Below are 26,876 nucleotides of genomic sequence, written 5' to 3'. Positions count from 1 at the left end.
TAAAGTGATTGTATGTCAATAAAGTCATTATGGTGAGACGCGAAAAAGCTCATAAAAGCCGCTGTAATAAAAACTTAGAATAACAAACATTTTTTTAGTTTTAGTGTCATAGACAGATCGTATTATTGTACCTACCTAATCTAAATATATAAAAGGAAAAGGTGACTGACTGACTGATCTATCAACACACAGCTCAAACTACTGGACGGATCGGGCTAAAATTTGGCATGCAGATAGCTATTATGACATAGGCATCCGCTAAGAAAGGATTTTGAAAATTCAACCCCTAAGGGGGTGAAATAGGGGTTTGAAATTTGTGTAGTCCATACTCTAGTCCATAGAACTCGCGAGCATAAGCTAGTGATTATAAAGAACATTGAACATGACTTTTGTTTTATACTATAGTCGATGCATTTTAAACTGAGTCGTCGAGTTCTGTCTGTTTCGCTCGCACTTACATACGACTTGTAAGTGCGAGCGAAACAGACAGATAACTCGACGACTCAGTTTAAAATGCGTCGACTATAATAAGTAGAGATCTAGGTAATTACTTAAGTAGTTCTTTAATTATAATATAAGTTAGTACCTATATTTTAGTAGTAGGTTGCTAATAATGTTTTATTAACTCGTTATGAAGTAACATTGGCACGTTTAAGATCATAAACGAAGCGAGAGACCTAGATTAAATACCCTTGTATCCTTCCCAATAATTATGTTGACAATGATTTATCTAGCTACCTACATACCTATCTACAATAACGTAGGTAGGTATATACCTATACTTAAGAGGACTTCATTCTTTAGTCTGCCTGTCTGCCACAGCGGCCATAGGTTCTGCGACAGACATGACCGCTTGTCACACGTGCTCGCCCGCATCGGGTTAGCGCGGGGGTTTTGTGGGTGTGCGGGGCGTTCCTTCCCTGATTGCCATCTCGACTTGCACGACTATACGAGTAAAATAAGAAATAATTTATTTTTTATTCAATTAAACTTTTACAAGTACTTTTGAATCGTCAAATGCATCTACCACTGGTCCGGAATGCCCACATCTGTGGGAATGCCTTTCCTGCCACGAAGAGTATGTCGGTTACCACAGTTTTACGGTTCTCCTACAGATTTCCTCGTTACGAGTGTTGTCCCTCAGAGACGCCCACCCACATGTCAACCGCGCTCGCCCGCACCGGGTCAGCGCGGGGGCCGTGCGAGTATGCGAGGTGTTCCCTCCCCGATTGCCATCTCGACCTGTCGCGTACTAGGTATACTTGTTGTTATAGAACAGAAAGCGAAAGTGTCTACAATAATTCTAAGTTTCCTTTTAATCACTGTTTACTTCACTTCAATCAACGGAAACAATCGATTAAACCATTTTAACATTCGTTAGCGAAAGAAAATGACCATAATTGTATAACAATAATACGAGTATAATGATGATGATGACCACTGTACTTGACGTGCATTTCGCAAGGAGGGTACAGTCGCGATGACAATGTTAACAATTTTATTTTTTTGTAAATAATATTAGCCACCCGTTATACACAGTAAAATATGTCGTTATACCACGAAATAAGCTCAAAATCTATCTTCTTATATATACCTATATATAAAAGGAAAAGGTGACTGACTGACTGACTGACTGATCTATCAACGCACAGCTCAAACTACTGGACGGATCGGGCTGAAATTTTGCATGCAGATAGCTATTATGACGTAGGCATCCGCTAAGAAAGGATTTTTGAAAATTCAACCCCTAAGGGGGTGAAATAGGGATTTGAAATTCGTGTAGTCCACGCGCACGAAGTCTCGAGCATAAGCTAGTCATGAATATTAGCCAAGTTTATCATGATGACTAATATTCCCCTTTCCACCCCAACTAAGCGTAAAGTTTGTGCTAGGAGTAGGTACGACTATTTAGTGCAACGGGTGGGGTTTGAACTGGTCACCTTTCGGATTTCAATCCGCTTCTTTAACCGTTGAGCTATTGAGGCTCGATAGCTCAACGGTTAAAGGAGTATAGGTTAAATAACAATCGTATCTTGGAATGTGGTTTTATATAGCGGTAGTTAATGGGGCTAGAATTCATTATTAAAGAGGACAGTGAAAATATAAAAGTCATGACTTTTCTTTATTTTTAACATAATTAATAATTAACAGTAGAGTCTGGTGCTGCAAATGTTCATGGGCGGCGGTAATCACTTCACTATTTTTTTATAGAGTTATTTCTGCGGGATAATATTCTAGCAGCATTTTAGTTATGTAAACAATAGGCTGAGATACTTTTCATAAAACAGTTCAAGACCCTATTAATAAAAATGCAAGAGAAGAAAAATTGAAAAGTAGCCTGTATCTGTGTCCGAGATACATTTTTTTTATTTTCCGAGACCAAAAGTAGATTATGTACTTCGGTGGAACCAAGCTATCTGTCGTACTAAATTTTCGTCAAAATCGATACGGATGCGCCGTGAAAAGCTAGCAGATAGACACACTTTCTCATTTATAATGATATAAGGATTTTAGTTGTAACTTTATAACATTAGGCCTTTTGTCGTCGACATTACCGCGTCGGCATCGACAGATCTCAGAAATAACACGACAGATAGTTTCCTCTACAAAATCTATGTCATGATCACTACCACATTTATTATTTAGAACCTTATGAATACTTCTTTATAGTTTATTTTCCTTTATCGCAATAAGATAAATAAAATATACAACTGTACGCGTAGGGAATAGAAGAGCGCAAATCATATGGTTTTGGCCTTTGGGAGATTTTTTCATAGAATTTTAGCCTTTATTCAAATCGGTATAAGGGTTCATATAATTTTTATTTATTTACAGTTAGATTTGAAAATATTCACCACGTATATAGGTTATGCGTGTTCGGATTTAGAAGTTATTTTGCAATTTTATATACATTTAGCGGAATACGCAAGGCTGTGGCTTTAAAATGTTGAAATTCTATATATTTCCTTATTTTCTCATTTTACTTTAGCATAACACAAAAGCCATTTATATTATCTACTGGACAAACTATGTAATCAAAATAATACTATCAATGCAAATTAATAATTAAAAAATATGCAAGTGCATAGAAAAATATACCTACCTATTATTAATTCATGTACATTACATTCTAGTTATTTTACTTATTAGTATCTACTATTAATAAAACCGAGTAAAGAGTAAAGCTGTTCAAATAAGAAATGATTTATTATTGAATATCAAAAATTAAATATTTTTAGTTTTCACTTCAAAAAAAAATTCCTCATTGAAAAGTTTTGATCTAAGTATTGAAAACTATAAAAGTATACGTACTTAATGAATAGAAGTTAATGTTAATTTTGTGGACGTAGGTACCTATACGTATGGCAATACGCCATTAGCTCTACATTCTTGCGGATATTGTAAAGATGTCCGGTATACCGTAGGTATACAAGATTTTATCGCATACGATATTTAGACGTAACTTGCATGGACTCTCTAAAAGAACTACCTTAAAGACTTGGAATTAAAAAGAATAGTTACTTTCTTTTTCAACAATAATGTTATTCAATCAATCAATCAGCCTGTTTGCGTCCACTGCTGGACATAGGCCTTCCAAAGAGTGTGCCACCACACATGATCCTCAATCCACCCACTTTCCGCTGCCTTCTTAAGTCGCAGGTCCAGCGGGTCGTCCCACACTGCGCTTGCCAATTCGCGGTCTCCACTCCAGAACAAGTCTGCCCCAGCGGCCATCGGTTCTGCGGCAGACGTGGCCTACCCACTGCCACTTCAGCTAGCTAATTTGTTGAGCTATGTCAGTCACTCTGGTTCTCCAACGGATTTCCTCGTTACGAATTTTGTCCCACAGAGAGACACCCAACATAGCCCGCTCCATAGCACGCTGAGCGAATTTGTATAATTGTGGACATGGCCAACTGTATTATTATTATTGCCTCTCTGGTATTTATGATTGTGTTCGATAAAATCTCGTATGCGATATCCGAATAGAAAAACATGAGCACCTGAACACAGCCTTAAGAAGCAGTATCGTTAGCGGTTCTTGCATGATATGATCAAATATGTGGTTAAATTTCACCCATAACTTAGTTCATAGTAACCGGCGCCGGCGCATAGTTCATCGGATTAAGTTAAATTAACACTGTTTGTGTTATAACTTATGGTTTTTTTATTAATATGTAGTAAAGGTTAAGTATATTGCTTTACATAACTGCAACATTCTTGGAAAGTGATAAAAGTTAATGGATTTTTAAGCTTCTTACGGGGCTTTGTAAAGTTTAAACGAAATAATATAATATTCACGAGTAATACTAATTTTAATAAAATAGAGCTGTGGTAGCCTAGTGGTTCCGACGTCCGCCTCCTATTTGAGAGGTCGGGGATTCGATCAGGTTCGATCGGGGATCGATTTCGATTAGGGGTTTGATCATTTAAATATCACTTGCTTTAGTGCTTTAATGGTGAAGGAAAACATTTTGAAAACACCTGCATGCCTGAGTGTTCTCTCAAAGGTGTGTGATACCTGCTAATCCGCACTTGGCCGCACGTGGCGGACTTTCGCCTAAACCCTTCTCATTCCAAAAGGAGACCTGTACTCAGTTCCAGCAGTTGTTACTTCAAGATGACCTAGATAGTAGATAATAATTCTAATCAATAGGTACCCTTATTAGAAATGCGAAAGTGTGTTTGTTTGTTAGTTTGTCCTTCAATCACGTCGCAACGGAACAACCGATTGACGTGATTTTTTGGATGGGTCGAAGACCCGGAGAGTGTCATAGGCTACTTTTATCTCGGAAAATCAAAGAGTTCCCAAAGAATTTTTAAAAACCTAAATCCACGCGTATGAAGTCGCGGGTATCAGCTAGTTATAGGAATAAATCAGACGTTTTTAGGGTTCCGTACCTCAAAAGGAAAAATGGAACCCTTATAGGATCACTTTGTTGTCTGTCTGTCTGTCCGTCTGTCTGTCAAGAAACCTACAGGGTACTTCCCGTTGACCTAGAATCATGAAATTTGGCAGGTAGGTAGATCTTATAGCTGACATTTGGGGAAAAATCTGAAAACCGTGAATTTAGGGTAAGATCACATAAAAATAAATTAAATTGTGGTCATGAACTAATAATTAGTATTTTCAACTTTCGAAGTGAGTGACTATATCAAGTGGGGTATCATATGAAAGGTCTTCACCTGTACATTCTAAAACAGATTTTTATTTATTTTTATGCATCATAGTTTTTGAATTATCGTGCAAAATGTCGAAAAAATATGACTGTAGTACGGAACCCTCATTGCGCGAGCCTGACTCGCACTTGGCCGGTTTTTTTCTGCTAAAAACTTTTACACTGGTATTTTTAAGTCAGTAAATAAAAATGAGGGACATTTAGTGAAATCACAGTCATGTTCAGTGGTGTAGCGTAGCGCGCAGGCACCTACCTACTGTTACATAATGCATGAAACAGCTAGCTGATGTTACAACCAACTCTATTGTTTTAATGTAAATGACGAAATAATCTATTCCTTTTCCACCGTCTAGCATTAAACACAATCGACACAAGAAATCTGAGCGTTTACCAATAAACTGAAATATATAATAATATACTCACTTGAGTTTTTGTGCAATACTTACAATGTCAAAAATCATTTGCATATAATGCTCCTTTGTAGAGGGAATCGTAAGAAACTTTGTACCTAACACTTGTGTCTACCTAATAGGTATAAGTATTCATATTATATGTTTTTAAAAGATAGAAACGTACGTAAAAATTAATCGCTAATTTATTTTCCTTTTTTAGTTTTTTGAGTTTTTTCCGTAACCGAAGGCTGCCATCGGGACCCTTTTACTAAACCTACACTATCCGTCCGTCTGTCTGTCTATCTGTCAGGGCTGTATCTCAGTAATAATTATTATGTATCACACCACACATACATATGTTGTGAATCACCTACTAGGTATTTTTACTAATTAATTGACTTTTATATTTTCATATTATTATATTATAAAGCTTGTTTAAATTATCAAACGTACTGTTATATATTTATAATTAATATCTATTTAAGTAATCTGTAAAAATTGTAATCCTATTTGGCCTTATTTTCAGTCTGTTATTATGTAAAATTAAACGAAAAAAAACAAATAAAATAAAATAAAATAAAGAGAGTTGAAATTTTCACAGCGTGCGTATGTCTATTGCCGTTATATTTTTAACTAGCTGATGTTCCAAAACCGTGAAAAATTTTGTTCACTTGACCATATCTTGTCATTTATATCGATGTAGTAAGCACAATATTTTCACACCATATTGATCTCATACTACAGTAAGTAAGGCTATCTTCTATCAATCAAATATTTACAAATCAATACAACAACGTGTTCGGTTTGAGAATCACAACATTCACCAGCCTGTTACAACAACAATTTAATTAAGGCCGAGTACAAACTGGCAGGCTTAAAAATTAACCTACAGGAAAAACCTTTATATTTATGTGTATGTCATCATCATCATCATGATCAACCCATCGCCGGCTCACTACTGAGCACGGGTCTCCTCTCAGTGTCAGAATGAAAAGGGAAAAAGGCTATATTTTTTTTTTAATATAATTTTCAACCCTCTAACAAATAAACCTGGAATAGCGGTGGAATAGTTATACTCTGTTTTGTCTTTTGCCTTCGAATGTCAAATTACTGATGACAGAGAACGACAAAACAGAGTATAACTATTCCAGGCTACTATTCCAGGTTTATTTGTAAGAGGGTTAGTGTTTTACCTACACTATTAAAATTATTTGGAAAAAGGCTAAGTGCGGATAGGCAGACTTTTGAGAACATTATGGAGAACTCTCAGGCTGCATGCCATATTTCCTCACGATGTTTTCCTTCACTGTTAAAGCAAGTAATTTAATAATTGCAAACGCACATGCATAATTCCGAACAGTTAGAACCACTTGGCTATCACGGTGAATCTGATCAATACACCACATTCGTTCAAATCCTATCAATTTGATCCGATGTAGATGGACAAGCGGACTTAAATACGCGCTAATCGCGCACAGGTTGTAGACGCGTCTAAATAGTATGCAGTCCGCGCCCAGCCTAACCTGTTACATAGATAATTCCGTCTGAATTAGAGTAATTGCGGGCATGATTAGTCGGTTTAGAGCGAACTAGGGCGCCGCACTCCCACGGTGCGTCGACACCTCGCCTAATAGCGAGCCATTATGATATCGACGGATACATCTCCGCCGAATGGATCGCGCGTCGAAATCTTGGACTAAGAAAAGAGTAAAAGAGATGACAACGACGTAGGAGAGAGAGTGAATGACGTAGAATTTTTTAAAATTATGAGAATTTTCCAGCTATAGCTACATAGACCCCATACATTAGATCATAAAAGAATGGACCGCGCGTCATACGCACGGGCTACAAAAAGAGTAAAAGAGATACGTAGATTTTGACACTGACACTAGTCGAATTAGTAAGCTTTATAGGTATAGAATATGCGGCGCATAAAGCGGCGATGGCTTAGTATGTAGTTAAGAAGTTAACTTCTTTTCGGGGGGTCTGGGGTTCGATCCCGGGCACGCACCTCTAACTTTTCGGATTTATGATTTAAGCAATTAAATATCACTTGATTTAACGGTGAAGGAAAACATCGTGAGAAAACATGCATGCCTGAAAGTTCTCCATAATTTTCTCAGAAATGTGTCAAGTCCACCAATTCCCATTTGGTGAACATGGTAGTCAATTAGTTTGTCCTTCAATCACGACGCAACTGAGAAACTGATTCATGCGATTTGCATGAAAATATTTAAAGATTTGGTGACAAAGGCTATCATTTTTTCCGGAAAATTTAACAGATCTCGCGGGATTTTTAAATATACACCTGACTAAGAAGCGGGTGCCATCTAGTAGGTATAAAATAAAACTTTAACTAAGCAAAAATAATTGATGGTGATTATTTAAATGATAAGAAAGCTTGGGAATGAGTTGCTTAACAGCTTTATGATAGCAGTGGTGATAGTAAAAATAATACCCAGCTGAGTTTGTTGTGGGCTCTTCTCAGACCTGGGCGCGTTTGGAACCCTCGTAGCTTTAGTTTTAAATTCGCGTAAAAATTATCACCACCATATTCTCATCTTACAAATCCAATAACCGACCATCAAAAAATGTAATTTATTAAGTACCTATTTTAAATAAATTATTTGACTTTGGCTTTGACTTTGACTTTGACTTTGAAAGAGTTAATATTCCGCGCAGACCATCTTATATTTACGTAGAGGGACGAGAAAGGAATCTAAATTCGATGATCGAGCATAGTCAAAGCATTGTTTAGAGTTTGATCAGATTATGGTCAGAGTATTATCTCGAACACCTCATTGTTTATTGTATTAATACGAGTGAGCGTAGAGTAATTATTGTTATATAAATATCTATAACAATTATTATGTAGTAGGTACATATTAATTTAAGATGTATTTTGTTATCAAATTTTATTCGATGAAATGTTAGCCCATTGACTGCGAAGTGCGATCTCATCTACCTAGTAAGCGATGATGCAGTCTAAATATGAAAATAAGTTAATTTGGATGGGGTAATTAATAATAACATGACAATGGTGCCGATTCTGTTATCTTTCTCTAAACTGAATTTAGAGTAGGTATCTGCATCTTTTTCTTTTTAATATTGCTAAAAAGGGTCGGAACATGAATTTTAGATTTAAATACTCTAGTGCACGCTACCAATTTAAACAATAGGCTCGCGTCTGGCAGTTAAAGTCAAGTCAGACCAGAGCAAAGACAAATTAGAAATTATAAATTCCCAAATTACTTACCCCTGCTGAGAATCGAACCTTGAATCTTACTCTTGATCTTAACACCATGGCATTACTTACCAATTACCATTGCGTTTGGAAGATCGTGAAAAGAATACATCAAACCTTGAACTTCTACTAACGTACAAAATGGTACATTTTGATTTTTGAATTTAAAATCTTATCAAATCACAAGAACAGTGGCATATTATAGATTTTATTAACCTTACAATAAATGTTTAACCTCTAAGAAAAACTAACGAATTATAAGGTTACCTACTCAAATGTAAGAAAAAACAATCTTGTAAATAGTAAATACCGATCCGCATTTGATAATGAACATCGGTAATGTGGCAACAAAACAAAAAGTTTCGATAAAAAACAACCTGCTGCGTCTGTTTTCTTATCTTTTTAGGGTTCCGTAACTCAAAAGGAAAAACGGAACCCTTATACTAGGATCACTTTGTTGTTTGTCTGTCTGTCTGTCAAGAAACCTACAGGGTACTTCCCGTTGACCTAGAATCATGAAGGCAATAGCAGGTAGGTAGGTCTTATAGCAGACATAAGGGGAAAAATCTGAAAACCGTGAATTTGTGGTTACATCACACAAAAAAAAATTGTGGTCATGAACTAGCTAATAATTAGTATTTTCAAATTTCGAAGCAAGATAACTATATCAAGTGGGATATCATATGAAAAGTCTTCACCTGTGCATTCTGAAACAGATTTATATTTATTTTTATGCATCATAGTTTTTGAACTATCGCGCAAAATGTCGAAAAAATACGACTGTAGTACGGAACCCTCGTTGCGCGAGCCTGACTCGCACTTGGCCGGTTTTTTCTTTTGTAATCCGTCAAAAGCGAGCGCGCGCGTGCGCTTGCATTCGGCGCGCTCCGTCCCGCCAAAAAACGTGCTCGACTCAAATACTTCACGCGCTTGACATTTTTTTTCTAAAAATATTTTTAATTCGGCATGATCACTTCACAATACCGACTAAACATGGGAAAATAATAGTACTATTCTTATCTAAATATATAAAAGGAAAAGGTGACTGACTGACTGACTGACTGACTGATCTATCAACGCACAGCTCAAACTACTGGACCGATCGGGCTGAAATTTTGCATGCAGATAGCTATTATGACCTAGGCATCCGCTAAGAAAGGATTTTTGAAAATTCAACCCCTAAGGTGAAATAGGGGTTTGAAGTTTGTATGAAACTCTGTCAGTTTTGAAGTGTCTATACCTAAAGAAGTTTTGTAGTTTATATTTTTGCAATTAGCAGAAATATGTAAAGGCGCTACATAGCTATTTGTTACAGTACGCGACAGAAAATAATGTACATCGACCTTTAGAAAGAGATAGCGGTTTGTAGAGCATTGTCTCTGTCGTTGAGACCGACAAAACGTTATAATATAGGTATGAGTGACAGAGACAATGCTCTACAAAGCCGAAATCTCATTCTAAAGGTCGATGTACCTACATTATTTTCTGCCGCGTACCTACTTACTGTAAAATAGTTACTAACGAGTTAACTTAGTAATCCATTTTCTACCACATATCTAGGACGACAGGATAATACCCTTTTATTCATTCTGCGTAATATTATTATTTTCTTAACTCAGCAGAATGAATGAAGTTATTTTCTGATGCAGTTCCTCGATCGAGCAACAAGAGGTTTCAATTTTGCAATTTTCCATGACTATCTAAAGCTAATTTAGGATACATTAGATTTAATTTAATACAGCTTAGTTCCAGCTGCATGCCAAGCGGCTAAACTTACGTTACGGTTAGCGTTAAAGTTTAGTATTTAAATACATACCTCTAAACGGCTCAATTTTGGTCCAAAGTCGACAAATACATAGGTACTGACTTGACGAGGCAAAGTGTAACGTTAACCGCCTGTCATGCAGCTGGACCATATTGTCAAGTTTTCCTGTACTAAACTTCAGTTTTCTTTTGTTCCAGCTGTTCAAAGAGGCCGAGTGCCTCCATCGCAGCCTGCCGGCTTGGCCCTTCCGGGGCAGTTCTCCCTCGCGAACGGCGACCCAGCCACCGGCCTCAACGGCCACCCCTACCTCTCCTCCTACATCTCCCTCCTACTTAGAGCAGAGCCGTACCCCACCTCGAGGTACGGTCCATGCGTCCAGCCCACGAATGTCATGGGCATAGACAATATTTGTGAACTAGCAGCGAGATTACTCTTCTCCGCCGTCGAATGGGCGAGGAATATACCCTTCTTTCCCGAACTCCAAGTGACGGACCAGGTCGCGTTGCTAAGACTAGTCTGGTCCGAATTATTCGTCCTCAACGCGTCCCAGTGTTCAATGCCCCTCCACGTGGCTCCCTTACTCGCTGCCGCCGGTCTCCACGCATCCCCCATGGCTGCGGACCGCGTGGTGGCGTTCATGGACCACATACGAATCTTCCAGGAGCAGGTGGAGAAGCTAAAAGCTCTCCACGTGGACTCCGCCGAGTACTCCTGTCTGAAGGCCATCGTGCTGTTCACGTCAGGTAAAATTTTGGACAGTTTATTCGGGGAGGCGAGGCTGCTGCTGTACAGGGTCGCCGGTGCTGGTGCAGCTATCACTGACTATAACGAATTAGTGACTTTGGTTCGGACGCACTTGGATGCGTACGCTGAGGCGAGTAGAGTTCCGCAGCCGCCAGCACCGCCGCCTCCGTCCGCAGCTTCCTCTGGGTACTACTCAACTTTGGACACATCTCTTGGCGTCAACTCCTCTCTGTCTTACGGTAGTTTCTTATCCCCTTCGCGTCTTCCACCAAATTATACGAGCAGCCCACGTGCTCCCGAAGCTTGCACGTCATCTTTTAAACTCTACGAAGGGGCACACGGAAAAGTCTTTAAGACAGATCAGGGGGGTTGATTCCAAGCGATATATGTTGCAGGGATGAAATTGAGGTGTCGGGTTATGAATGAATTTTCACTTGGCGCTTGATCGGTTTTCGGTGTACGGGTATATATGCACTATATGCGGTACCGTTGCAATGTTCACTTATTGTTGAATGTTGCTCGTTTTGAATGTATGTGGGGATAATAACTCTCGCTCCTCGGCACGGTGCGCGGTTGAATGGGGAGTCTGCGACTTATTGTTCTCGAATCTCGATGATATCAAATTATTTTGTGATACGTTATGTACATTGTGTAAATTTGTCAATAAGAAACAAATATTTATTGATTATTTATTAGTTAGATTTAGTATTCGTTTGTTAGGCGGGCGTCGTCGCGCGTACCGTTTTATAGTTAAGCATTAATTTATTTCATGTAAATATGTACGTAACTTTATTTATTTATTTAAATTAATTAATACACGCGCGAAATTGTTCTCTTTGAAAATTTTGTTTCATTCCTTTATTCTAAAAAATACTCCCCATTATCATTAAAAAAATATAAAAAATATATAATTTTGTGTTTATGAATTAGGTAAGTTGTTAATTGGTAGATGTAGTTAATACTCGAAAATAATAATATCTAATTGACGGATCCAACCCCAATGGTTTCGATTTATTAATTTAGATGTTTTTAGTGTAATAAGTAAACCGAAGTTATTATATTGTATTGTTTTCCATGACCGTAGCCATACATGCCACATGTAAGTTCTCAGTTCCACATAAATACGTCACTTCGTCGCGATTATCGCGCTAGCGGACCCGTTTCCGACCACGTCATACTTTCGCCACTCGCTCTGACCGCTAATAGTGTGGACTTGGCAGTTAGCACCAGTATTTTATTATACTCAATCTGCATTATTGCACTGTTTTTATAACTACATATATCTATTCCACTCTTAAAGCACTTCTCACTTCGACACCATGTCGTAATAAATACAAGTCGTACCTAATTGAAAAAAAATTAAAAAACCGGACCGCTTGTGTAAAAATTTTTCATGAAAAAATGAAATGTATTGGTTGCTCTTACAAAAAAATATTGAAAGGGTAATTCATATATTAGGTACTGATAGATAATATCCAATAGATGTATCCATCTCAGTAATTAGATAAACTCTCTCACGAAGCCTCTACGTGTTGGACCCATGTCCTGACGCAAGCTTCCAAAACTGGGATTTGTCCCGGTTTGAGAGCACATTTTTCTATTAAAGTCACATTTAATTTTTCGTTTTGTTTCTAGTTATCATTATTAATTACTATTATTATAAGTATATGACTATTATCATCTATCATTTTTTCTAATAGAATAACATCACTAATGTCAAGTACATAGGTAATATGTTTTCTTAAAATATCTTAGCTACTTATTTATTTTTTCATGCAATTTACGTTAACTATCTATTTAACTATCTATATTATCTTTATTTATTAAAACCTTTAAAAAAGAAACTCGCCGATTGACATATCAACGTACAGCACAAACAAACCAATACACACACAATAATTGCTCACTGATATAAGGTCAACTTAGAACACAGAGAAAAATTTCATTTCATTTCAATATGTCTATGAATCAAGAGATTTAGCATATCTGCTTACAAGGCAGATATTAATCAATCATTTTATATGATGTAGGTAAATATAAAAGACTAAGGATATGCTCACGTGGTTTACCTTACCATTAAGGAAGAATTGGGGAATTATCTAAAGGGATTTTTTAAAAACCTTTATTCACGCGGACATAGTCGCGTATGACGAACGTTAGTACATTAATAGTTCATAGCGTAAAACAGCTATTTTCTCAATAAAAAGGGTAGGTCTTTAGTATTCGTGGTCCACCCGATTGGCAGTGAAGGCGGTACGTATACGCCAAAGTTGTGAGTGCAGTGATTGAGGGATGCACATAGTTCCTCTCGCCAGACACTGACTCATCCCTGCCTATTATGAAGCTTATCTCTGAATTTTAGTATACTAAATCTATATAGAATATTCATTCAATAATGAGCTTGTACGCTGGTTGATGGAGGTCTGTGCTTCGTCCGGCTGGGTGAGGCGAGGATCGTACACACAGAAACAATGTTCGGTGGAATTGTATTTTTATTGCACTCACAAAGTTTTTATATTATTATAAGTTAACAGATCGTAACATAAGTGATCTTATTATTGAATCTTGACAGGCCGTGACCTAGAGTCTGTGTGTGGTCTGTGTCTGCAGACTTACACCCTCTGAAATGCCCTTTTCGCTGGGTACACAGAGCACAACCGCTCTACCGACCACAGCGAAAAGGGGCAGCATTATCATGCCGCCACAAGCTTAATATTTTATTAGCTGACTAGTCACTAGACTCCTAGAGGATGCCTGCAACTACATTCGCGTGGATTTTTAATAATCCCGTGGTGGACTGTGGCCTAACTGTGTAACACTGTGTGTGCTCAGTAGTGGGCCAGCAAGCCGGCAATAGGCCGAGACGATGATGATATTATTTCTAGTTAATTAAAAAAAAACTGTAATTTTTCTCCCGTCGCGTCGTCGCAAGGTGTTCAATAATGCCAATAACATCCCAGCAAGCTGAAGTTAGGACCGAGCGACGTCTACACATCTAACTAACCTAACTTCATACAGGGTGTAACCAGAACGCTAGGAAGAACTTAGCGTTATTGTTATACTACCAGTACCTAAACATAATCCAATACCAATAACCATTTGCCTTATTTTGTAGTTTTAGTGATTTAGTATTTTTCTAACTCGCAATGTAGGTAAAGCGTGCAAAACTCGGGTCAATGCCCCCCCCTACGACGCGGATTTTTGAAAATTCTATCCCTAAAGGGGTAAAATAGGGGTTCCAAATGTGTGCAGCTCACGTGGATGAAGTCGTGGGCATAAGCTATTGTCATTCTAAAGGCCGATGTACATTACTTTCTGCCGCGTACTGTATATAAAGTTTGTGTAAAGTCGTACGTACACACAAGTCTAGTATCGCCAGGGGATAGCATGAATATGTAAAAGCACTAAACCTACTCGTAGTTCCCATCCACCGCTAACTTTCTTTACTAACTCCTCCAAAGCGCAGTAATGTGCCATAAATTGTTTGTTAATATCTTTAATAATGCAATTTTCATTATTCTACTTATCATAAAGCTACAGTTATCATTTCATTTTACCCTCTTAGGGGTTGAATTTTCAAAAACCCTTTCTTAGCGGTTGTCTACATCATGTAATAATGGTATATTATCTGCATGACAAATTTAGCTCGTCAGTCAGTTAGTCAGCTTTTCCTTTTATATATTTAAACTAGCTTATGCTCGCGACTTCGTCCGCGTGGACTACAAAATTTCAAACCTCTATTTAACCCCCTTAGGAGTTGAATTTTCAAAAATCCTTTCTTAGCGGATGCCTACGTCATAATAGCTATCTGCATGCCAAATTTCAGCCCGATCCGTCCAGTAGTTTGAGCTGTGCGTTGATAGATCAGTCAGTCAGTCAGTCAGTCAGTCAGTCACCTTCTCCTTTTATATATATAGATGAAGATTGGAAATGCCACGTTTTGTACAAGCAAAAGTTGAGAGTCCCGATAGACTAAATTATACACTAAACAGGATGCCTTTTTATTTATGAGATTTCATAACCTGTACCAAACAGATTAGGTACTTACTGAAGTGAAATTAATAAATTAATTTTGTTGTTAGAGAACTATTTCACACTCAACATATTGTAGTAAATAAATAATTTATTCCATTTATAAGTATAAATGGTATAAATTATTTATTACACGTATCATTAGAGCCGGTGTGGTCCCGACACTTAATGTGTCCACTTTCACGGCACTTTACGTTAATTTTTCAAAAACGCACACAATTTGTAACGTGTCGCCGGCTTTAATTTAATAATATAGTGTCGTGGAACCTATTTATTTTATTACTTGACTATTATTATTTCTAATACATAATACCTTATTCATAAAGAACATATTTTGAAAAGCTCCTATTGCCCTGGTTTAACATGGTTTTCAGGCAGCTCTTTACTCCACTATAAAATTATTATGAGACAAATACTGAAAGGTCTCTTTATTTAGAAAGATTTTTTGGCGTTTTAAGGGTTCCGTACCGTAAAAGGAAAAACGGAACCTTTATATTCGTTGTCTGTCTGTCTGTCAAGAAACCTAGAAGTTACTTCCCGTTGACCTAGAATCATGAAATTTGGCATGAAGTTTGGTAGGTCTTAATAGCACACGTAAGGAGAAAAATCCAAAAACCGTGAATTTGTGGTTACCGTTTAATTATTTTTGTATAATACAGGCTACAGCTTATGTTATATTATTTGTTAGAGACGTTTATAGATACCTAACCGAAATAGTCAATGGCTAAAGAAATGATAGATAGTTGTTACATAAAATAGTAGTATGTACATAATGTAATAAAAAATCCTGCCAAGTGCGAGTCAGGCTCGCGCAACGAGGGTTCCGTAATACAGTCGTATTTTTTCGACATTTTGCACGAGAATTCAAAAACTATTATGCATAAAAATAAATAAAAATCTGTTTTAGAATGTACAGGTGAGGATCTTTCATATGATACCCCACTTGATATAGTTATGTTACTTCGAAAATGGAAAATACTAATTATTAGTTTATGACCACAATTTAATTTTTTGTGTGTGATGTAACCACAAATTCACGGTTTTCAGATTTTTCCCCGAATATAAGACCTACCTACCTGCCAAATTTCACCCGGTGCGGGATAGTGCGGGCGCTGTGCGGGTGTGTGGGGCGTCCCCCCGCCTCATACCACGATGCGATCATGACCTGTCGCGAACTATAGGTACATAATATCTGTCCCGGCTTTACTCACGTGTTTAGTCGACGATAGCCCGACTAGTTTCGAACCGATCCGGGGTCCTTTTTCAAGGGAGTCAGTTCGCGCACACGTCGCGTATGTGACTGCTAATGGCTAACGTCGACTAAACACGTGAGTAAAGCCGGGACAGATATTATATATAATGGAAATCACTCACGATAGTTTAAACGCTAAAAACTATAGGTACCTATACACTATACATGCAGATTTAGAAAAAGCAGTGAAAGGATCGTGTCTCTATATTAATTGAAATTCGTTTCCATTCTTAAAAAAATTACCATTACCACCCCAAACTATACCAGTTTTCAATTTCCATACTAGATAAGTATTACAAAACTTTAAGGGTTGCCAATCGTTACAATAATTAACTACAAAATAAAAATTAAAGTCATACATGCAAAATAAAAGCAATAACGTTCTAAAAACCTTGCGATTCTAGGCTCGATTCATATAAAGTGCATCTATCCCTCTTTAATCTATAGAACATGGCGTAGGTGTGAGCGGGATGTGTGTCTGTCGGTTAACGGTACAATATTCGTGACGGAGAGTCCGCGGCCGGTCACGATTTTGAAAAAGTGTCGGACGGTCCCTTGCGTTCCGAGGGGTTAGGTTTTGGGACAAGTTACGAAGTAGTAACGTATTGCGCATAATACTTACTATAGTCTACGCATTTTAAACTGAGTCGTCGAGTTATCTGTCTGTTTCGCTCGCACTTACCTACGAGCTGTAAGTGCGAGCGAAACAGACAGATAACTCGACGACTCAGTTTAAAATGCGTCAACGGTTCGCCATTTTTTGAAGCACGCTCGTAGGTGTTAGGTGTGCATAAACTCCGCGCCAATCGGGCCGATTCTCTTGTACACAATCTCTAAACTAAACTAAATTAACAGGAATAAATCTAGTGCTATACTTTTTCGCAAGCAACATTATGAAAGGGATAACAATAGATTTAGACGTGCAATTTTAGTTTAATTTAGAGATTGTGTACAAGAGAATTGGCCACATTATCTATACAGGGGGTAACCAGAACGCTAGCAAAAATGAAGACAGGTGATAGGACTTACTGATGATTACTGATATGATACCACAAAAAAAACAGACAGAGAGGCAGACATACTTTCGCGTTCATAATATTAAATATAGACTTTTCATATGCAGAGGCGTTGTCTACAAGTCCATGGCTTGTACCGCGGCCTGCATAATGCATGCAGCATCGCGGTATTACACGGCCCTTATTTTGCTGTTGTGGGCCGCCCGCGGACGCCGGTGTAGCCAGCCGGTGTATTGAAACTTTTATTTTCTACTTTACTAGCAACATGAAATATTGCAAAACTAGATATTGCCCGTGACTAGGTCTGTTAAAAATCCCGTGGGAACTCTTTAATTTTCCGGGATAAAAAGTAGTCTATATTAGTAGCAGGGATAGTAAATTCTCTGACTGACAGAACCCAAATGACTGAATGTATGAATATGGAAGAGCGGATAGGAGAATGGATTTTTGGGAAGTTTATGTAGATCTCTAAAGCCGTTATACCTGGGGCCAACGAAATCACTAGGTAGTAGACACAAACTCAAAACTCTTTATCAGTTAAAATATTACATTTCATCGTAGGTATACGTTTTTCGTAAGGGCTTATTCCACCTTCCTAAATAAGACTTTCTAAATGGTATAGTTATCGTCAAACTAGAAAATTTTGCCACTCAATGACACTTTGCCCAAAAAGCAATTTACAAATTCGCTATGTAATTTTTATTTTGCCATCAAAATCGAACAAATTTTGGTTTAAATGTTAATTTATCAAAAAAAATTACATAGCGAATTTGCTTATAAATTGCTTTTTGGGCAAAGTATCATTGAGTGGCAAAATTTTCTAGTTTGATGATAACTATACCATTTAGAAAGTTTTATTTAGGAAGGTGGAATAAGCCCTGTTATAGCAGACTATACTTCTTCATAAAATACTGAAACAAACGAATAACAACCGACAAATCTGCTTCTCAGTATCACAAAAACTTACATTTCTTAATTCGTTTGATTGTTGCGTTGTAAAATATAAAACATAGTAATCCGCCCGTGTCTGTCCGTGTCCGGCAATCAGCCGGCATTGTGGTGGGATTACTTGCAAATTCCATTAAAATTCACTTTCAGAAACATGCCTCGGGCGAATTTTCTAGTGTTACAAATTGTTTGGCCATTGACGCGGCAAATTCGATATTTTGGGTTCTAAGGAGGTAGAGTTTTGATAGAAGTACAATCGGCAAAAAAAATATAAGTCGTCTTGTACGAAAAAAGATGGACTAACTCCTACCATGCAGATTTGGCTTGGAAGCTTTGACAATTTCAAGGAAAGGAGATTCTTAATTATTGCATTGAAAATATTTTTTTTTTTAAAAGTGGGACAATAAACCCATAGAAAATGAAAGTGAAAAATGAAAAAATGATTTTTTTTTTCAAATAATTTGAATAAAAAACCTTATATACCTAATAAGTAGGTAGGTATATTCTATTCGTATGATAAAATGAAGTGTGTGAATAAAATAGTACTTATAAATATCATGGGGTTTTAGGTCTCATCATTATTTTAAGTCCCGCAAATTGGTAATACGCGTGGCCGCCATTTTAGTGACGTCAGTATTAGACTGAAGTGTCGAGCTGATGGTATTATTTTTATTTCGACTGATGTAAAAATGACGTCATTTCGATGTTAATGAGACATGTTTCCAGCGCAATAGCAATTTGCGGGACTTATACCAACCGATACTAAGTCTTATCATGGGGATTTAAGTCTATGAAATAAAAGTTTGGATAGACCTACCTGCCTGTACATATAGTTTTTTGCTAACTCTACAATAGGTAGTTCTCATGTATCGGTACGTGAAACACGGTCAAGACTCAAGATGAAGGAAGATGACTATAACTTTTGGAATTGATGGAAATGTCGGTTACACTATACCTTTATAATATTAATTTTGCTATTTTATTCCAAAATTGATTTATGACTCCCCAATAATTTTATATTACTACTTATTCTGAATAAAAATAAAACATTTTACAAAATCAGCCAAGTACCTACATTTTTGGCATTTTATACATTGTATCTACTTAACAACATTGTTATATTTTGACAAAAAGCCGTACAATTGTTGACATAAAATTAACAGAATAACCTATGCATATTTAATTTCTCTATCAAGTATCGATAGATTGATAAGATATTCATTTCGAGCATGTAGCATTTGTTTTCTTTATGTTGGTATTGCATATTCAAACTGCATCTAAGTCACCTAAGTAGGTACTAAATATTTAAATTTAGAACACGAAAATTCATAATCAAAAGGGCCGCTGCAAAACGCCACATAAACATCTCTTCATAACTTCTTTTGTCACCGCAATCACATTTCCTACAAAAAGGGACAACCAATATTTCAATAAACACGAACAACAGATGCGTACCGAATCCCCTTAAGGTCACAGTCTCATATTAATAAAAAAAACAAATATCGCGAAAATTGAAATGCTCGATCGCAAATGCCATCCTTCAGCGACGCGTGTCAAATGAACAATGTATCAGAATTATTTGTAAAGGAAACTGAACTTTGAATTCATTGATAATAAGGATCAAATTCAAATGACAGTTGCGAAAAGTTAACTGACCTATCCAATTTTGTTGCTATAATTTAATCTTTCATGATTTGAACTTTGCCAGTCAAGAAATAGATTTGAAATTAGAATGGAACTAATGTTTTTTGTAGAGTAATGAAAAATAGAGATAAGCGTTAAAGCGAGGGATTCAGGGATAGATGTTTTTGTTTGTAACCGCGTTTTATCTGATGACTCTGGTTACACGCGTAGGTATTTTGAACAAGATTTTTAGAATTTAAGATATTTTTTAAGTAAGTAGTTAGGTATTTAACTTTTTTTAAAGGATAGATACTTATTCTAGAATGACTTGAATGGTAAGATTTACTAAGTATCGTTAAAAAGGAGAAACTGGTTGACTGACATAATACCAACCACATAAAACCAAATAATAGACATAAAACCAGTAGATATATTACGTAAATCCATACTAATACATATTATAAAAGCAAAAGTGTAGGTACCTTTATCTGCATGTTGGGCCTGTACTTTTTCACGGCCCATCCGACTTAGACTAAATTTGGTATAGCTACTTTTTATCACGAAAAATCAAAAAGTTCCCGCGGAATTTTCAAAAACCTGAATCCACACGGATGGGATCTGCGGGCGTCATCTAGTTTTTAGAATAAACTAGAAAAATAATGTAGACAGATAATGAAAATTTGTCAAAAGTTTGCATGCATTCTTGGGCAGTAGGTATTGGGACCTAAATATTGAATTTAAGAAACGGCAATATTATATTACTCTTTCAGTTATCGCACTTCGGAACAATGGCCAATACAATGTCCAATATAATATTTATTTTACGCTCATCCAGCTATGGCGAATCGAATTTTTAACATTAAACTTATTCAAGTGTGTAAGTGTAAATAATATTATTTTATTGTTTCAAATTGTGCGAAATTTTATTATACGCCTAGCACAGGTACCTTACAGTATCGAAATAAATATAATATGGTCAAGTGTGTGTGTGAGAACACGCATAAGAGAGAGTTCCGTAGCCATGCTAGTTGCTAAAATGTTTTGGTAGTAATGACTTCTTGAAAATTTAAATGCTCGAAACTTTTTCTTTTTTCTTTTTTCAAAAACTGTCCAAGAAAGCTAATTCTTAATGATTTTTAAAAATAATTCCCATTTAACTAGGTATCACTATAGGGTATAAAGCCCATCAATTGTTAGAGTTCCGTACCCGAAGGTTGCCAACGGGACCCTATTACTAAGCCTCCGCGGTCCGTCCGTCCGTCTCCATCCGTCCATCCGTTCGTCCGTCCGTCCATCCGATCGTCTTTCCTTGTATCTAATTGTCAGTGGGGTGTATCTCGTGAATTCGTAATAGGTAGAGAGTTGAAATTTTCACAAAATGTGGTACTTAACCAAAAAAGTTTTTTCAAAATTTTAACATGCTTCTGTGTAGCTGTAATAGATTTCTATAAATATACTAAACAACTTTTAAAATGGCTGTGACAGACGGACTGACATTCAGTTGGCCAGATGAATGGACAGTTAGACTGAAAGAAACTAGGGTTCCTTAACCCTAAAAAAGCGTACAAAAGCTAGTTAGAGCTATGATTTGTATTAGTTAATATTAAATTGCCGTTAAAGCATGTACTTAAAAGGTACATAACGGTATACCACAGTAGACTTGCATGCTTCGAAGGCAGAGATAGCAATCTGTTAATTAATTTCACTTGCTGTATTACACCATTAGCCTTAGGATTAGATATCGGGGCTTAAAGCTAGTATCCAATAAATTATGTGATGTTGCAGGTCTGTTTATTTGATTTACAATGTTGGTACAAACTTGTAATAGCCATTAAGGATACAAGATTAAGAGGAAAGATAGATTAGGCATGATAAAAATTTAAAAACCTAATCTTGTTAATGCATGTACTTATTTAGTTGATTTATTTTTAAAACATCTGTTTATTAATTATTCTGTGTTGTTCACGTCACCTTATGATTGTGGTTCAAAAGGCTAGAACCTAAACCAAAAAGACAGTTTAAAAAAAAATCTCATCCTTAATCAAGCTTTTAAATTAAGAAAATAATAGGTACTATGTTATACTTAAGTATATCGACGAAGTCGGGGTTATATACTCCTTCACTGACTGACTTATATTAACAATTTTCAAATGATATAAAATAATTACGATTTCACATCTACCTTTCTTATTTTATATGCCCACTGCAGTATTATAATAAAAATTGTTATAAAAATATCCTTTGTATTGTCAGTAGGTAAGTTTTTATTGCGCCACATACAGTGCCACAAGGCTCTTTTGGCACTTGAATGACATTGACATTGACATTGGAGCACAAAGGGTTAGAATATTCAAACAAGAACAAAGGGGACACTTGACGACTACATTAGTTCCGATTTTCGCCACGCGCCTTGTCGCACTGTACTTGCCACAACACAATTTACTTCGTAGACCATATTATTTTATATGTTGGTACATTATTATTCTCTTTTACAGAATTAATTATTATTGTTGTTACAGACAGGTATTAATTATTATTGTTCTCTTTAAATAAAACTCCTAGACGTTATAGTTAGTATTCTGGACTTTTCAAACTTGTAAGCAGGGGTTACAAACCCGATAGACGCGTTTGCCAAGCGAATGGCTTTTCAAATCCCTCAACAAACTTGAGCCATTGTGCCTTATCTGCAAGTTGGAGACGAGGAGGATAGTTGGTGACGCCTGTCAGCCCCCAAACCGTTTGAGACGATTGTGTGAGGTGCGAGTCCGTGTTATGAAGTTAGATGCATATTGTGTTTGGTTATGGTCTCCTAGTACCTATCTGATTAGGCCTTTTAGCTGCCTTAAAGCTTAGATTAATCAATAGGTACTTAAAGCATAGCCCCCCCCCACCTCTGGAGGGTGGGAAAGTCATTTGTGGGAATGAGTGTAATATTTTATAATAAAATTCCACAAGCAATTTTAGACTTGCCTTTACACAAGTTTAAAAAATGTGTTAAAAGTATGCTCCTAAAAAAAGCATATTATACAGTCGCAGACTATGTAAACGATAAAAAAGCTTGGATTTGACTCGCTCCAGCAATGCACGGGGCTGCAATGGCTTGTATAGTACGGTATAATAACATTGTAAATTAAAAAATTAAAAAGAGCAACCGCCGAGTTTCTTGCTTGTTCTTCTCGGTAGGAACGGCATTCCGAACTAGTGGTAAATTAAAACTACCTGACTATTCATAAGCACTTGTAAAAAGTTTACATGAATAAAAAACATTCTATTCTATTCTATTCTATAGAGCCATGATAAAACGCCAATTTAATTGTAAGGACAACATAATAGGAAAATGTTTCAATTTTTTTTACAAAATTGTTTTCGAATCGTCAACTCTATCAATTATTTTTCCTACTTTTAAAATGATTTTGAATTATACACTTACTTCTAAAACATGTATAATACAAACACATATTATATTTTAATTGTTCTTCATTCAATGAACACAAACTTTAAATTATTTTACACACCACTCGCTCGACAATGCCTCATTTACCACCTTATTACAGACCTGTTATCTAAAGGTATATGTTATCTAATAGTAGATTATTCAACATTTCAACATAGGAGTAATGTAATGTCTTATGTCACGGGCACCTGGATAAATCCCAAGAGTACTATTATGTAACTATTTATTAATATAATACATATACCTAGTTGTATTGTAACTTGTAAAATAGGAGCAACTTTTTCGTTCTTTCTTCTTGTTTTTGCCATGCCTTTGCCTACTCTATATAGTTATACCTAGTTACCTACACTGGTCATAACTCTCTGCAACACGTAATTGAATTAAAGCCGGCCATCCCACAAGTGATTGTAAACCAAAAGTTAGCCGGCGATTCTCTGCGTTATTTGCATATCCTATTATTTGTTGTCTCACATGTAGGAAAACCCAGTAACTGACCAAATCTGCAAAAATAAAACCAAAAAATAACCACAGGCTGGCATGTTTAGATCAAAAATAAGCATAATTCATTCAAAAGTCTATTAAAATAATCCCATACCTACCAAACGGTACGCTTGTAGCTTGTAGCTAAAGAGAAGAAAATTATCGAAAGCAACTTATAGTTAACTAGCTTATTCCCGCGACTTCGTCCGCGTGGACTACACAAATTTCAAACCCCTATTTCATCCCCTTAGGGATTGAATTTTCAAAAATCCTTTCTTACCGGATGCCTGCGTCACAATAGCTATCTGCATGCCAAATTTCAGCCCGATCCGTCCAGTAGTTTGAGCTGTGCGTTGATAGATCAGTCAGTCAGTCAGTCACCTTTTCCTTTTATATATTTAGACTAGCTGACCCACCCCGGCTTCACTCGGGTGAAATTTAGAAGATCGGCGTGGGGGTAGAATTTTCAAAAGTCCTAAAATTGGTACCTACCTATAGATATAAGATAGATGAACAATCGGTCACACATACCTTTTTTTTTTTAAAAGTTTATTAGCCAATAGCCATGTTAAATGACTAATATTCCCCTTTCCTCTCCAACTAAGCGTCAAGCTTGTGCTAGGAGTAGGTACGACAATAGTGCAACGGGCGGGGTTTGAACCGTCGACCTTTCGGTTTTCAGTCCACTCCTTTACCCGTTGAGCTATTGAGGCTCATGAAATGAGGTATTTAACTACTAACTGATGCTCGCTACTTCATAGGAATTGATAAATGGGCACTCTTTGATTATTTGGAATAAAAAGTAGCTTATGTCACTCTCCTGCCGCGCGATTGCGGGAGAATGACAGCTACAATGTCACGATCGCATTCATCTCTGATTGGTTAACGCTCACTCACTATTGGCTAAAATGCATTTTTGCAACAAGAATCGCACAAATTCAGCCAATCAGAACAATTGAGATTGTAATAATGATTGATGCAGGTTTTAGACAATCGCCCTACAGGTAGGTAATTAACTATATCCGCGCAAAAATTCACGTCGATCTGTTGTAACTCCGTTTCGTTCCGGCGTGATAAAACTTAACAAACAAGGACACTTTCGCAGTTATAATATTATGGGCAGCGATTTTGTCAGTTACAGTGTTCTGCAAGTAAGCAGAGGGTAAGAGGAGGGAGGGTAACATCGGAAAGAGGGCCTATAAACAACATCTGTGACTGCCCGCAACCCCCTCTTAATTTTAATGCGAGTGTTTTATACGTGTGACTGTAGAACATGCGGTTACACTGTGCGGCCAAAAGTGATGAACATCGATCTTTAGAAGGAGACAGCAGATTTGTAGAGCACTGCCTCGGTCGTGACCGACAAAGCGTCATATGGGTTATGAGTGACGACAAAGCGTCATGGTCTTTATGGTCTCCTAGTAGGTACCTGTCTGATTAGACCTTTTAGCTGACTTAAAGCTTGATAATAGATTATATTAATAACTTTTATTTCACTTTGTTGTCTGTCAGTCTGTCTGTCTGTCAAGAAACCTACAGGGTACTTCCCGTTGACTTAGAATCATGAAATTTGGCAGGTAGGTAGGAATTATAGCAGACATAAGGGGAAAAATCTGAAGACCGTGAATTTAGGGTTACATCACACAAAAATAATCTAATTGTGGTCATGAACTAATAATTAGTATTTTCAAATTTTTGAAGTAAGATAACTACCTATATCAAGTGGGGTATCATAATATGAAAGGGCTTACCTGTGAACTCTAAAACAGATTTATATTTATATTTATTCATCATATTTTTTTAATTATCGTGCAAAATGTCGACAAAAATACGACTGTAGTACGAAACCCTCGTTGCGCGAGCCTGACTCGCACTTGGCCGGTTTATTTTTATCTTTAGGAAATGCATACACGCATCCCTCCCGTGAAACGGGCAGTACAACGTACGTAGTAACGTATACGTTTCCGTTAGTACAAAATTAAATTTTAACTGTGTCACTGCTTACAAAGGAAAGCAAAGATCGCTTACAATGAATTTTGTATCTTCTAGACTTCAAAACATCCTCCTACTGGCCCAAACAAATAAAACAACCTTAATAGCAACAAGGTAGCTTTAACAAATCGGAAGGTCAGCTAAACTGCAAAGCTCGACCTCTCTAAACACCGCAATACAACCACTAAACAGCCACAATAGTGCTTAGTTGCAATAATTAACCACTTAACTCTGACCCCCAACCCCTTTAGATTAATCCGAACGAGCGGAACTATTGTTAGTAGTTACGAGGTCACGATAATGTGGTCAGTTTAATCTGTTTTGTTCACTAGCGGTGGTTAGCTAGTACGTAAATATTTATTGTGAAACATAAGGGATGATATTACGTAAAATATTGTCGCGGAAAAAACGATGTGCTTTTTTCAAAGTTATTTTCTAAAAAAAACGTTAAATACAATACAAATAAATTTAAATGGCTTTACGTTAACAAATGCAAGCGTTATTTAAAAAAAAAAGCCTTTTAAAGAAAAGCTCTTCTTTGAAAACTACTTCCACTAAAATTAAAAATATTGTACAGAAATAATTAATTAATATTGGCGATTATTAAAAAATTGAGATGGTTTTTTTACCAATTGAGATTGCATTTTAGAGCGTAGAGCGATTCTTTATGCATAAAATAAACCTAACTGGAACTTGTCAGTTTAATTACATCGGTGTAACGTGTTTTTTCTATAGAATCCTGACTACAAACAGT

At 36.7% G+C, this 26,876-nt stretch overlaps 1 protein-coding gene across 2 annotated transcripts in view; it reads left to right on the top strand.

Annotated features, from left to right (window-relative positions):
• The window catches only part of svp (COUP transcription factor 2), a 115,706-nt gene that overhangs the window by 32,145 nt on the left and 56,685 nt on the right, over positions 1 to 26,876 (top strand). Inside the window, exon 2 of one of the 2 annotated variants that reach the window (XM_034977287.2) lies at positions 10,779 to 11,324. In XM_034977287.2, the coding sequence (XP_034833178.1) occupies positions 10,779 to 11,324 (546 nt within the window). Of the gene's footprint in view, positions 1 to 10,778; positions 11,924 to 26,876 lie in introns of those variants that run through there. The other variant, XM_069504204.1, reaches the window with a different exon arrangement.

The sequence above is a fragment of the Maniola hyperantus genome, chromosome 17 (assembly GCF_902806685.2).
Source record: "Maniola hyperantus chromosome 17, iAphHyp1.2, whole genome shotgun sequence".
In the NCBI taxonomy this organism is placed as follows: domain Eukaryota; kingdom Metazoa; phylum Arthropoda; class Insecta; order Lepidoptera; family Nymphalidae; genus Maniola; species Maniola hyperantus.
Note: the sequence above shows the minus strand (reverse complement) of the source record. Positions and strands in the feature narration are given on the sequence as shown.